Consider the following 13,692-nt stretch of genomic DNA (forward strand, 5'->3'; position numbering starts at 1 on the left):
GAAATAATGTACAAATAAAGTTTCATTATCAAACTCAGCTGAGACGGAAAATGTTTTATGAACATGGAATCAGATATGTGCCAAACATAAAGTCACAGTCTTTCCCGTTGACTTAGATTTATTTTCAACTTTAATGGGGCAGATACATTGTAAGCTTATAAAATCAAGTTAGAAGTTAACAGTTTCTTTATTATTTTCTTCCTTCGTTTTATCGCGAATAAAATGACTGTTCTTTAAATATGTAGAAATTGATATAGATTGATAAGAATCTGAAATACGTGTGTAGTCGTTAAGACATTTGATGTGTTAATGCTGATGAAATATAAAAAAGTAGTGTCTAAAAGTGTTCGGTTGGTGTTTATGTCACAACGAAACTGTTTTGGGACATTTGGCCAATGTCAAACTTTAGATTGTGGGGGAATGCCCAAGGTAATCTTTCGGGCATTAGTTAAAGCACTCACGGGCACCTGGGATTGTCTGCCGACATTCCGTTACCCAGTTAGAAGTGTTACACAACATCCGTCGCGGCGAAGGATAAGTGATTCGAAATCACCGATATCAACATTTCGGCCACAGAGCCTCAGTGTTTACGAAGTAGGAAAAATACGTGTAAATATGCTGAATGGATCAAATAATTTTTATGACATAACTGTACAGATAGGAGTATTTTCGTAAAGTAATTTACTGTGATGTCCAAGCATGCATGTATCAATTGGTTTGAGGCTTCTATAAATGTTTTTACCGCTACTAGTATATATGATGTCGAACACATTTGAAAGTCTAAATTCTTTGATAAAATCTACAAGTATTATATTTGTAGACACTATTGTCTTTTTGCATTTCTCAATTTTGAAAATATGTTAGTCAAAGAGACCCGCTTCCATATATATTTTGAAGTGGTTATATAAAGTATATAATATATAGGGTTTTAAATTAAAGAATCAATAACGCGATTCTGTGCAGTGTTGTGTAATCTTTATAATTTGTAATGAAGCTCTCTAAATTGTACTTTTGGTTCAAAATAGAAGGCATTTAGCGGTACTTTTATATAAGACTCATAAAACATCACCTTCAATTATTCTGAATTATGACTTATTATAATTAGAATACGGTGCTATCAGTGCAAGAAATTTTGATGTTTATCTTGCGATATGACCCTTTATAATAAATTTGCCGTGAAGTAACACTGTGTTACATCATTTCAGCTGATCCAGAAACTGTCAAAATAAAGGTTAAACAAACGACAGAAAATGAACCAAGTGAAATACAGTGTATAACAAAGAAAGGAAGACCGCCCAGAAAGTCATCGATACTCATCGATAATAATGAAGAAGTCAAAACTGAGAAGACAAGTGAAATTAAGACAGACCATACATACAGCGTAACAACAACGGTGGTCAAAAATTTCACTCGGTTTGATAACCAAAAGAAAGTGATGTGTTGCAGCGTTATCTTGAACCGTATTTGCAGCAACACGTCAAATGTAAATGTCTTATGTAAGTTTCAATGACTTTTTATCACCCATCAACTGCAATAAATTTGTCAATGTCATCTATAGCCATTATTAAAACACCAGAGAACCAGCAGAATGTTATATGCTGCAGCATTATTATCTTGAACCGTATTTGCAGCAGCACTTCAAATGTAGGTACCTGATACTAGTATAAGTTTCAATGACTTTTTCATCGCCAATGTGCTATACAGGATTGCAAGGAATGAACAATGTCATCTGTTGTCATTATTAAAACATCAGAATAATAAAAAAAAAATGGTAGTATGTTGTAGCACCGTTTTACTGATATTTCCAGTAACACTTAAAATATGTATTTCCAGTGTTGACGAATTTCTTTCATCAACATTTATGTGCAATTTTAAATCAAAAGCACTCAGTGTTATCTTTAATAATGATTTAGAACATAATATATAACATAAAGAATTCTTTTTCAACCTACATAGATTATTCCGTAGCGGGTTATGCGCGACACACGACTCCCAATGCTACTATATACATAAATTATACTGCGCATATCAATAAAGTGCTCATGCAATTATTGTAAATGTTAAAAAATATGAAATAACTAATTATTAGAAGTTCTTATGTATATTAAAATGCAAGCATAGTGTTTGGTCGAAGGTATTGTCGAATAAAACTAAGACTACTTTTATATCGTTTTTACAAGCTTCACTTTCTCAATAACCATTTTGTTGTGTAAATACACTGCATTGTTTGAATGCTTCTTATCATGATTTTAGTCCCACCGAAAATAGTTCGTGTCACAGAAATGATGAAGAGTAACGAAGACAATGGTGAAACAGAGTTAAAGTTAAGATGTTCTGTAGAAGCGTCAAATCCACGTAGTTCTATTGAATGGAAAGGAGTAAAAAAGGTTACAAGAACTCTGACAATAAAAGAATATACCAACCACAGTGATACTCATGGATGGACATATTTCGCGGTATTCAATAGTATTTTTATGAAAATATAAAAGAAGCCAACAGATTTATAGATTTGTAGTTGCTCTCAGATGTGTACGTACATTTTGATAGTTTAAACTCTATACTTGATATAGGGTACTGGTTAGCAGCCGGGGTGATAAGTTTTATACATTCATTTATATAGAGTGTATCTTACATATAGAAATGATAAAAGAAATGAAAATCGGTGATAAATCAATGTAAATTTTTTTATTGCATTTATCATTTCAAAAACATTCAGAGGCTTTATGCCATTCAAGATGTCGGTTTTCTTCTTTACAGAATTACTTTCCAAATGTTCACCTCTCAATGAATATACTTTTAACAACAGTTACATATAACAAAATTTAACACATTCTTTGTGTACTTCGTTTTTACCAACAAATGGGAGAATATGCCGTTTAAACTCGCAGTTTTAATTCCTTGCAGGATTGGGTTTTCAATCTCACCAAAGATGATAACGGTCGTAGTATGAGATGTGAAGTTAAAAATCCACAATTCCCAAATTTAGAGTTAGTGCAGTCATACAGGCCAAATATTACATGTATGTACTCCATTCAACTTTTAAGTTCAGTTTCTGTTCCAAATAGTTTGTTGTTTTCATTTGATGGTAAAAAGTCTTTACTTATACCGGTAACCCTAAAACCGTCTTCCATACTTCTGATCATAAAATTTTAATTTTACTCATAAAGACCCGTCTCTGTTTAAAATGTATTATTTTAATGTTTTTGTATTGTTCCTATGCTGATTCTTTCTACAAAAGATAATAATTTACTAAATACAAACCTTTTCCCTTTTCAGCGTCGTAGCAAAACAGTTACTGCTAATACTTTAAAGCACATTTAAAATTGAAATTGCCTTGCATTTGTTTTCTTTTCTACAACTTGAAATATTGCCATATGGAAGAGAAGATTTAACATCCTGACATATTTGTTCATCTTCCAGATGCTCCAATTATCACAGTATCAGTATCAGGACAAGAAAATGGAGTTGCTTACCTTGGTGATGACGTGTTTCTTACTTGCCACGTAGATAGTAATCCTCCATCAACGCTCTCGTGGTACAATCAAACGGCCTTAATCAAAGGTAAGTAGACACCTATGGCTTCGTTTCTTTAAATAGCTCTGGTCAATTCAATTTTACTTACTAACCATTTCCCCTAAAGTCATCAGTAAGACCTACTTTTAATTGGTTACCAATAAAACATGCCAAATGCGCCCACAAAGATAGCTAAGAAGATTTTCCAAAGTGAAATAGGTTTGGAAATGAGGCCTAGTTACACATAAACTTGTCTTTATACTACTGATTTCAGACATGTGAAAAAAAAAACACCGTGTCAAAATTTTTAAAGCATTCCCATGTAAACAATAAACGTTACATCTGGCCACAAGAATATTAAAAAAAAGCAATACTAATGTTTTTAAACTGGTACTTGGGATGTCATTTTATTACCTCTTATAATCACACTCGATCAGACTGAGGCTGCTCGGTTAATAAACTTCCACAATGCCACGTTTCGGCCCTAAAATTGGACTTAGTGACGTTATCTGGTCATTTTGGATCGTACGGTTCGTTAAATTTTACTTCATAATAAAGAACCGCGAACGTCGGATGTAGGGGGCATGTAAGTATATTGAATCAGCGGGAGCTACTGGCGGGGTTCCAGAAGCGCGGGGTTACCCGAATTTCTGCTGTTACTATACATTCTATATTGAACTAGCGGGGTTCCTCTATGGCTTTCCATAAATAAACGTGTATTTGCGATCATTGGTATATGTAACATATACATTAGTTCCGCTTACTTAAATACGACAAGGCTTAAGCGGAACTATACTAGATATTGAATGGACACCAATGTTCACGAATATACAGAAAAAACCAGTGTCAAAGTATGGGGCAACTCAATTCATTTCATTTCGTGAAAAGAACCGATCAAACTAAGTTTGCTGTTCGTTTGCTTAGTGATGCTCAATGCTTTTCAAAGAGCCTGCCTACAAACAATATTAATTAACTAATGAAACTAACATCCGTCACTACTGTTACAAATTGAGAATTGATGTACTGCCTTTAATCATTAAAGATATCTAATGGCCATTTACTAAAATATTTATCTTTAGAGTTTTACTTCAAATGTAAAATAATTCTCATCAGATGTATTTACTTTTGTTAAATATATGATTTAATTGTATATGTACAGCTACATTCATAATCAAATTTCATGCAGTAATTAAGATTCTATTGTTACACAACTTCCGGTTTTCTAATAGCTGTACACATTTATGCTGTGTTTATATGTATACAACGTGCACGTGTACAGTTTTAAACCTAATGCATAGTGCTGTTAATACACATAAACTTGTTAATTCTATATTTGTATAAATGTACTTGTTCTGGATTCAAAATCCGAGTCCAATATAACTTCAAACGACATATGGTATGATTTGTTTTTCTTTTTTTTTGTGGGGACGGGGTATAAGGCGGAGCCTGAAGAAGAACTACTGTCCTGAACATTCTTCTAGAGGTGTATATTCAAAACTATTTAAACTGACAGAGAATGTATCGTCGACTAAGCAGATATCATAAAAGTTGTAGTCACATGTATAAATGTTTATATCGTTTTTGTTTTTTTTTTGTTTTTAGCTCACTTGAGCAATACTCAGGTGAGTTTTTCTGATCACTCGATGTCCGGCGTCCGTCGTCTGTCGTCTGGCGTCTGTCGTCTGTCAACATTTAGCTTGTGTATGCGATAGAGGCTGTATTTTTAAACTGATCTTCATGAAATTTGGTCAGAATGATAATATTAATTAAATCTAGGCTGAGTTTGAAAATGGGTCATCTGGGGTCAAAAACTAGATCACTAGGTCAAATCAAAGAAAAACCTTATGTATGCGATAGAGGCTGTATTTTTCAATTGATCTTCATGAATTTTGGTCAGAATGATTGCCTTGATAAAGTCTAGAGTAGTTTGGAATATTGGTTATCTGAGATCAAAAACTAGGTCACTAGGTCAAATCAAAGAAAAATCTTGTGTATTGATAAGAGGCTGTATTTTTCAATTGATCTTCATGAAATTTGGTCAGAATGATTGCATTGATGAAATCTAGGTCTAGTTAGATGATGGGTCATCTGGGGTCAAAAACTAGGTCACTAGGTCAAAACAAAGTAAAACCTTGTGTATGCGATAGAGGCTGTATTTTTTCAATTGATCTTCATGAAATTTTGTCAGTATGATTGCCTTGATGAAATCTAGGTCAAGTTTGAATATGGGTCATCTGTGGTCAAAAAGTAGGTCACTAGGTCAACTCAAAGAAAAACCCTGTGTATGCGATAGAAGCTATATTGTTCAATTGATCTTCATAAAATTTGGTCAGAATGATTGCCTTGATGAAATCTAAGTCAAATTTGAATATGGGTCATCTGGCATCAAAAACTATGTCATTAGGTCATATCAAATAAAATACTTGTTTAAACTCAAGAGACCACATTTTTGGTCCTATTCTTATGAAAATTGGCCAGAATATTTGTTTCCATGAAATCCCTAGGTCAAACATGTTTACACTGTTATAGTGTGTTTTCAGGTGAGCGACCTAGGACCATCTTGGCCCTCTTGTTTTTTGTTTTGTTTTTTGAAGAATTGTATGGAGCAAAGAACTTTGATCTTCCTCTCGTGAATATATCGTTTGATCATTCTCAGACATACACCTGCACAGCACGTAATAGCATTGGTAGCACCAAATCCAAAAACGTCACCCTGATCGTAAAAGGTAAAGAACAAAGTAGAATGTTTTTATAGATTTTCATAGGGTTTTCATGGTGTAGGACTAGAATCCAGGAACACTGGTTAGGTAAACTGCCCGCCGTTACATGACTGAAGTACCGTCGAAAAATGGCGTTAAACCCAAAACAAACAAACAAAATCACGCACTCTACTAGGATGTGTATGCAAGACATTATCAACTTATAGAAATCGTTACTGAAGTCATAAAGTTTTGAGACACTAAACTCTTTGCCTTTCATTTTCGTTGCATAATTTTTATAGTTAGAACATGATCTGAAGTAATACGAAAGTGATTGTAGTAATTGAGCCACGCCATGAGAAAATCGACATAGTGTATTTGCGACCAGCATGGACCCAGACCATGCATCCGCGCAGTCTAGTCAGGATCCATGCTGTTCGCTAACGGTTTCTCTAATTGCAATAGGTTTTGAAAATGAACAGCATGGATCCTGATCAGACTGCGCGGATGCTCAGGCTGGTCTTGATCCATGCTGGTCACAAATGTACTATGTTTGTATTCTCATGGCGCAGCTCATATCAAATCGTTTTAAAGCGGAAACTTAATTGACTCTTAGAACAAAAGTGTGATTGTTGTTAATAGGAAATTTTTCAAAAGTATTCAAATTGTTCACTGAAACTACCTTAATGGAATAATTTCCACATTTATAAAAATCTGCAATAATTGTTTTCACTATTTAGACTGAAAACTGTTAAATTGGCATGATTTTGATAAGAATCAGTAAAGAAATTTTTGAAGAAATATTGCCAATAATGATAACATTTTAACTCAAAATCTATACCATATTATATTCACATTTTTATAAAATGTTTGAAACAATTTATTTATGCTTCTCCGTTATATAAATATTTCTTTTTCTCTCCTCAGTGAAAACGGACATGATATAGAAAACAGCCGATGGACTGTATGTATAAATTGAAAACGAGACACGTTACATAGCGATTAGTATTTGTTTCAATATTTCTGTTTTAGATGCATCTGAGAAACCAGTAACTAAACCAACGACAGGCCAACAATCAGCTAGCTCCTCCGTGGCCGTAGCAGTAATTGGTTGCGTTATTGCGCTAGTTGTTGCAGTGATAGCGGTTATTGCGTTTCTCTACCGGCGAAAGAAACGACAGAACACATCACTGGAAAGAAAGGGAACATATCAAATGAAAATAGAAGATAGAAAACCGTATGTTTAAACACATTTTTCTCTAGTTTTCGTTTATTTTCTATATGAAATTTAACATAAATTAACGATATTTGTTATTATAATATGGCTTTTGATGTTAAAGGTGGTTATTTTGTATTAAATATTTTTGTGAAATGTTTCAGCTTTTATATTCCTTGTGTTGTTTTATGTGTATAATAAGTCTCTAAAACCTACATTGAATCATTCTTTCAAGATGTTTTGGAGAAATAAAATCTAGAAATATCAAGTTATTACTTTTGCTTATTGAAATACAATATAATTATATGGTCAGTTAAAATCGTACTTATTGCAGTCTTTCATTTACAGAAGTGTTCATCTAGTAGGCAATGGTAAGAAAATTGTATGAAGCATTTCTGCATATCTGTGTACTTTTACTTCCGTTTGCAAGCTGTCTCTAACGGCATAATGTTTACTTTTATTTAGATATTAGCGAATGAAAATTTAAGATTGTTTGAGCTGTATCTGCCACTATTTGTAGCCCGTCCGTCCGCTTATTTCAGTAGGGAGAGCGCAGATCTGTTGATCACGGAGCCGTGTGTTCGATCCCCGGGAGAGGCGTATGTTCTCCGTGACGATTTGATAAAAGAGATTGTGTCTGAAGTCATTTCGTCCTCTACTTCCGATTCATACGGAGAAGTTGGCAGTAACTTGCAAGGAACAATTACTTAACTGAACTACTGTTAAAAAACGGCGATAAACCCTAAACTAAGAAAGCCATTATTTGTTCTTGAAGTTATGTTACTTTTATTCGTTTCTTCTATTTTCAGTTTCGAAATCGATCTAGTTACTTAAATTCTTCTAGTACTAGATTCTATATCTTAAAGCGGTTACTTCATAATTTATTTTTCATAAAACTCTGTGCAAAACTATTGTTTACCCAAAACAGTATATTTCTATATTGCATGTTATAATGAAATACGTACTAGTAATTTATGGCAGCATGTAGACTAATACTTCATTGGATTACTGTACGCTAAAATTACTTCTTTTAATACGAGTTCCTCATACACAGGTGTTCATGAGTGAAAGAAATTTTACACGTACAGTAATCAATTTTCCTTTTTTTCATGTCTTTTAAATGCTTTTATCCAATTCAACCTGTTTTGTACTAAAAAATATTTGATTCTTTTACTCCGAAATAACCAGACGTGTAACATTTATTACATATATATAACCAGACATATTTCACAGTTATTTTTCAATAATAACTGAAAAGAAATGTAATAAACAACAAGTGTTTTATTTAGTTTTAATAGATACACTTTATAAGCGGATAAATAACCCTTGTTGGAAAGTTAATTTTAAAGTGGTTGTGCGCAATGACTTGTTCATTCAACACCGCTTATTAACTCTAACAAGTGTGATATGTTGACATTATGTATGATTTAAACAAATGAAATGCAACACTACGTTGACTTCAGGCAGGTAGGTTTTTAAAAAGATATAACAACATCATTCTCCGGAAAACGAACTCAAAAAGAAAAAGTTTAAACACTACCTGACTTGCATTTTTTTAACCTCTATAGGAGGGCACCCGCGTAAAATCACATCTGATATTCCGATTTAAGATATACTGCAATGTTACATGCTGCATTCGTTATACTGTGAATGGATATGTTACATTTTGCATTCTAACATTACCACGAGCCGTGTTACTCATGCACAATTCTTTCATGTTTGACTGAATGACTACGATAATGGGGAATCGAAATTGTATGGTTTTGAATCCACTTGATGCAAGATGAATGTAATTAAATGTTATCGCAATGTTTTTTAACATGTAATCTACAGATTTTTAGCGAAACCACCGGTGCAATTTTCTATTGTCCAACAAGAATATATCTTTAAGGTAGTTCTGCACGTTTGATAATCCGGAAGTGATGGCGTAACGTCATTTATCCGGAAAACGTAGAATAAAGCCTGGATTCGGCGTACGTACGAAAATAAAAATCATTTTATGAATTTATCGAAAGCTGTGAGTCAAAATATAATATTCAAAAATATGACACGTTAAAAAATGCAAAACAATGTCTAAAAAATAGTGGGAAATGTCCGGTTTCTTTAATCAAAAATAAGCACACGGACCTATACATTTTATTTCACCAAATTATAGGCCATGTGTTTAGTTACAACTGTGAGAAGTTTCATCAAAATCTACAGTGTAGAACAATTTCTATTCGCAAAATTGTTATGAAAGTTTTGATTTTCCCACAGACTCCCGTTATGAAATGTTGCGTGAGGTCCAAATTTTTCAAATCAGTCTAATTAAAAATCAAGCACACGGTCATATCTTTTTTATTTGCTTAATTTTACAGGTATATTCTGAAGTTTTGAGAAATCAGCGTTGAATCAAATTCTACATTGTAGAAAAAAATTGATCCAAACATGCAGAACTATCTTAAAACTTATGTTTATGTTATATCCTACAGAGCCTGTCTATAATAACGTGGCAACGTCTAGTAATGGAAATGCAGTGGAGGAACAACCAGAGTATGCGTTTGTAGTACCAAAGAATGAGAGAGAAAACGCCAATGCATGTCCAGAATCCGACAATGATGCTGAGAACGAAAGTGTCAGTGATCTATTTCTTCTTAATTATTTTTGTAATGGTTTCATATATGTTTTAATTTTTGCGATTCTGTTGATAAAACATCTTTTTTTTTTTGACTTTCAAGAATGTTGAATGTTTTGCCATTATTTCGAAGTCTGACTGTATTAACTCCGTAGAAGTATACTTTTCGGTTATTTTGCTTGATAAATACAGTGACAGTATTGGCATTGCTGTCATTTTTAAACTCAACTAAGAATAAAGTGTTTGAGATAAGCTATTGTGATCACCCTGTGTCCGTTGTAGAGCATCATGCGTCGTGAACATTTTTACAGGTAACATTCCGCCTTAATGAAACCTGCTAAGAATGTTTGCCTAAGTAACATCTTTGAGTAATTTTGGATCAAAAACTACGCCTTAATACTCCAGAGTCTTTATTCTTATTCGATCGTTATAAAATGTAGGTCACGTTAGAAACTGGGTTATTTGGAGATAAAAACTACATCACTAGATCAAAGTATAGAAAAGTATTGCATCTACTCTATAGGCGACATTTATCTGTCTGATCTAAATGAAACATAGTCAGAAAGGTCTTTATGATATCTTGGATAAAGTTGTGTATAAAAAGTAGGTCACAGAGTTAAATCACTAAAAAAAGCTTGTTAACACTCCACAAACCAACACTTGATCACTAGACTCCACAGACAATATCTTTATCTGAACTGCATAAGACCTTGCCAGAATAAAATCTAGGTCAGTTTCGATACTGGGTTATCAGGACTCCAACACTTGATCACTAGATCAAATCATGGAAAAACATTGTAATCCATTTATTTTCTACCTGATCCGCTTGAAACCGGGTCAGAATGTGAGTCTTGAAAAAGAAATATATTAAATTCGAAACTGAGTTATCTGACATAAAAAGTAAGTCACAAAGTTAAAAGCCACAGAAACATTTTGTTACTCAACAGGCCCGATTTCTACCTGAACTGATAAGGCTCTTTGTTAGAGCATTGGTATTAATCAAATCTCAAGTTCAACTTCGGTTATCAGGTTTTGAAATCATATGATAGGTCACAGGCAATCATTTTACGCACCCCAAAGGCTATTTGCTATTAAATCGTTATCATAATTCATGGTAATAATGTTTGTTCTTGTGAAAAAAAAACTTGCTTACACTGCATTGGTCACATTTTCTACCTAACATAAATAAAACCTCTATGGAATGTTTTTCGTAATACAAACTGTTCGGAATTAATTTACTTGGGGTTTAAAACTAGATCATTATGTCAACTTACAGAAAAACCTTGTTAAAACTCTTGTGGATGCAAGAAAGAGGGTCAGCTTACTTCATGATCCTCTTGTTTAGATATGTATTATATGTTTACAGATATTTCGGCAATTTTTAAATATGTAAATATCGGCGTTTTATCATTTTCCATAAATGAAAATATATAGAACAGTTAACTCTAATGCTACTTATACCGATAATTTCAGCCTGAGAATGAGAAGGGAGACAACCTTGTTTATGCTGAACTTGATCTCAATCAAGATTCAAACAATGCAGTCAAACGTCCCCTGCTGATAAGAGATGAACCAACAGAATACGTGTCTATTGACTTCCATAAAACAGGAACGGTGACTATGAACGAAGACGGTGGAGAAATTTAGGGTCTAGAATTATTTGGCTGGACAAAAGTTATGACATGCGGACATCATACATGTATTTATCGTCTGCTAGATAATTTAGATAATTTATTTGTAGATCAAGCTTCTTCTTCAACCAAGTATATTTAAACATATTTAAAGGACACACGTATGAATATAAAAAGGTAGAGATAAAGCTAGAGTAATCAGAATGTACTACATTATTCAGTGTGAAAATACCATTGTTAATTTACGCGATTTGTGCAAGAAGTCCATATTATCTAGCTTTTTAATGATATTTTATGCAATATTTTTCTTGAACATTTGTATAGCGTAGATGAGTGATGTCCGTACTTTTGTTTCTGCTTTTTCTTAATATAATTGTCTGAAATATGTACTTTTTGTTTCAATATTCTATTTTATTATAACAATTTTGAAAGATACTAACAATTTAAGCTATGATTATTATGCACAGCGAATATGTTACATAACTTCACTTTACAGGGCCGTTTTAGATTTGCAAAACACAAACAATCGTTAAAGCCCCTGAGGTCGACTTTATAATTTAGCAAACCATAAGTGTCGTAGTTTTGTCATGCGGCATTAATAGTTGAAGTAAACCTCTGGGATTGGACATACTTTAACCTAGTACATAGTGGAAACCAGTAGAAAGGTTCTGAAGCTATGTTTGTGGTGCTCTGTGCTTCCAAAAAATCTACCCTTACCTATTATCTTTGGTACTGCGAAAAAAGTTAGCGAGATGCTAAAATGCATTTTTTATCATTAGAGAATATGTCCCTTAATTTTAAAAAATGTACTGTGCCCAGGGCAGTGAGCAATTGAAAACACTATTAGAAAAGCTTTATATTTGTTTTCGTTACACACACCAGTAGAACAGAACCAAAGTTTTTAAATTCAGCGCAAAATTTCCTAACAATAATTCGATTTTCTAACATTATATCAACGCAATGGTCTATGTGTTAGTATACTGATTTGAAATGATTAGCTCGAAATAAGCTTAAAACTATCATAGAAAAAAGACTTTTAATAGCTTCTCTCATAGGAAACTTGACGTGCAAATATTTAAACGGGCCACTCGCTCGAAAAGTGTGTTTACGTGATATCTTACCATGAACAAATATTTGAGCCGCACCATGAGAAAACCAACATAGTGCATTTGCGACCAGCATGGATCCAGACCAGCCTGCGCATCCGCGCAATCTGGTCAGGATCCATGCTGTTCGCTAACGGTTTCACTAATTGCAATAGGCTTTGAAAGCGAACAGCATCGATCCTGACCAGACTGCGCGAATGCCCAGGCTGGTCTGGATCCATGCTGGTCGCAAATGCACTATGTTGGTTTTCCTATGGCGCGGCTCATTTAAATAGTTACGTTCTATACAGTTACTGACCTCAGAATCGATATGACAGAAAATCGATATCAGGAGAAACAACAGCGATTATATTGCAATGTTAATGTTTATTGCCTCCGGGTATTGTCACCTATACGACTGGCGTGTTATTTCAATTTGAAGAGGTTTTTCTTTAGAAATTAAACAAATTTAATTGGCTGACGTGTAACTTCAGTTACAAACTATATTGAAAAAAAGGACTTTTCATAAGAAATAAGAAGTTATTTGTATGTAAAACAACCTTTTATATGTAATTAATAGAATCATAGCATTATAAACGTGTTACTTTGTAATAATGAATCTATTTTAATTCTCTTGTAATTCTTTAAAAGAATGTATAATAGCATAAAACTGCCACCACTTACCTATTAGTTTTCATGAAAACGTTTGCGAAAAAGATGGAAGTTTTCGCGTCAGTAATTGAGGATTTCATGAAAACAGAAACATATCTTGAAGTCTAGTTAAATATCTTAACATGAAATATGCTAGTTAGTGCTCGGAACTGACACCACTTAAAGAAAATGTTCGCGAAAATAATAGTGGTTTTCATGAAACCAGATCAATTTACATGAAAGCAAAATTATATTTGCTCTGAACTGACACCACTTAGAGAAA

The 13,692-nt window shown here is 33.4% G+C and overlaps 2 protein-coding genes across 6 annotated transcripts in view; both read left to right on the forward strand.

Moving 5' to 3' along the window:
* LOC123561858 (titin-like) overlaps nt 1–11,771 on the forward strand; it is a 39,052-nt gene extending 27,281 nt beyond the window's left edge. For 3 of the 5 annotated variants that reach the window (XM_053552824.1, XM_053552828.1, XM_053552827.1), the window contains 9 exons: nt 1,206–1,496; nt 2,254–2,456; nt 2,905–3,019; nt 3,421–3,561; nt 6,054–6,239; nt 7,245–7,449; nt 7,777–7,799; nt 9,900–10,042; nt 11,516–11,771. In XM_053552824.1, coding sequence (XP_053408799.1) covers nt 1,206–1,496; nt 2,254–2,456; nt 2,905–3,019; nt 3,421–3,561; nt 6,054–6,239; nt 7,245–7,449; nt 7,777–7,799; nt 9,900–10,042; nt 11,516–11,689 — 1,481 coding nt within the window. In that variant the 3' untranslated portion in view covers nt 11,690–11,771. The remainder of the gene's footprint in view (nt 1–1,205; nt 1,497–2,253; nt 2,457–2,904; nt 3,020–3,420; nt 3,562–6,053; nt 6,240–7,244; nt 7,450–7,776; nt 7,800–9,899; nt 10,043–11,515) is intronic. The other 2 variants (XM_053552825.1, XM_053552826.1) reach the window with 2 other exon arrangements.
* LOC123561860 (serine/threonine-protein kinase 11-interacting protein-like) overlaps nt 1–13,692 on the forward strand; it is a 208,017-nt gene that overhangs the window by 155,187 nt on the left and 39,138 nt on the right. The window lies entirely within an intron of this gene.

This window comes from Mercenaria mercenaria, chromosome 10 (assembly GCF_021730395.1).
Source record: "Mercenaria mercenaria strain notata chromosome 10, MADL_Memer_1, whole genome shotgun sequence".
Taxonomy (NCBI): Eukaryota; Metazoa; Mollusca; class Bivalvia; order Venerida; family Veneridae; genus Mercenaria; species Mercenaria mercenaria.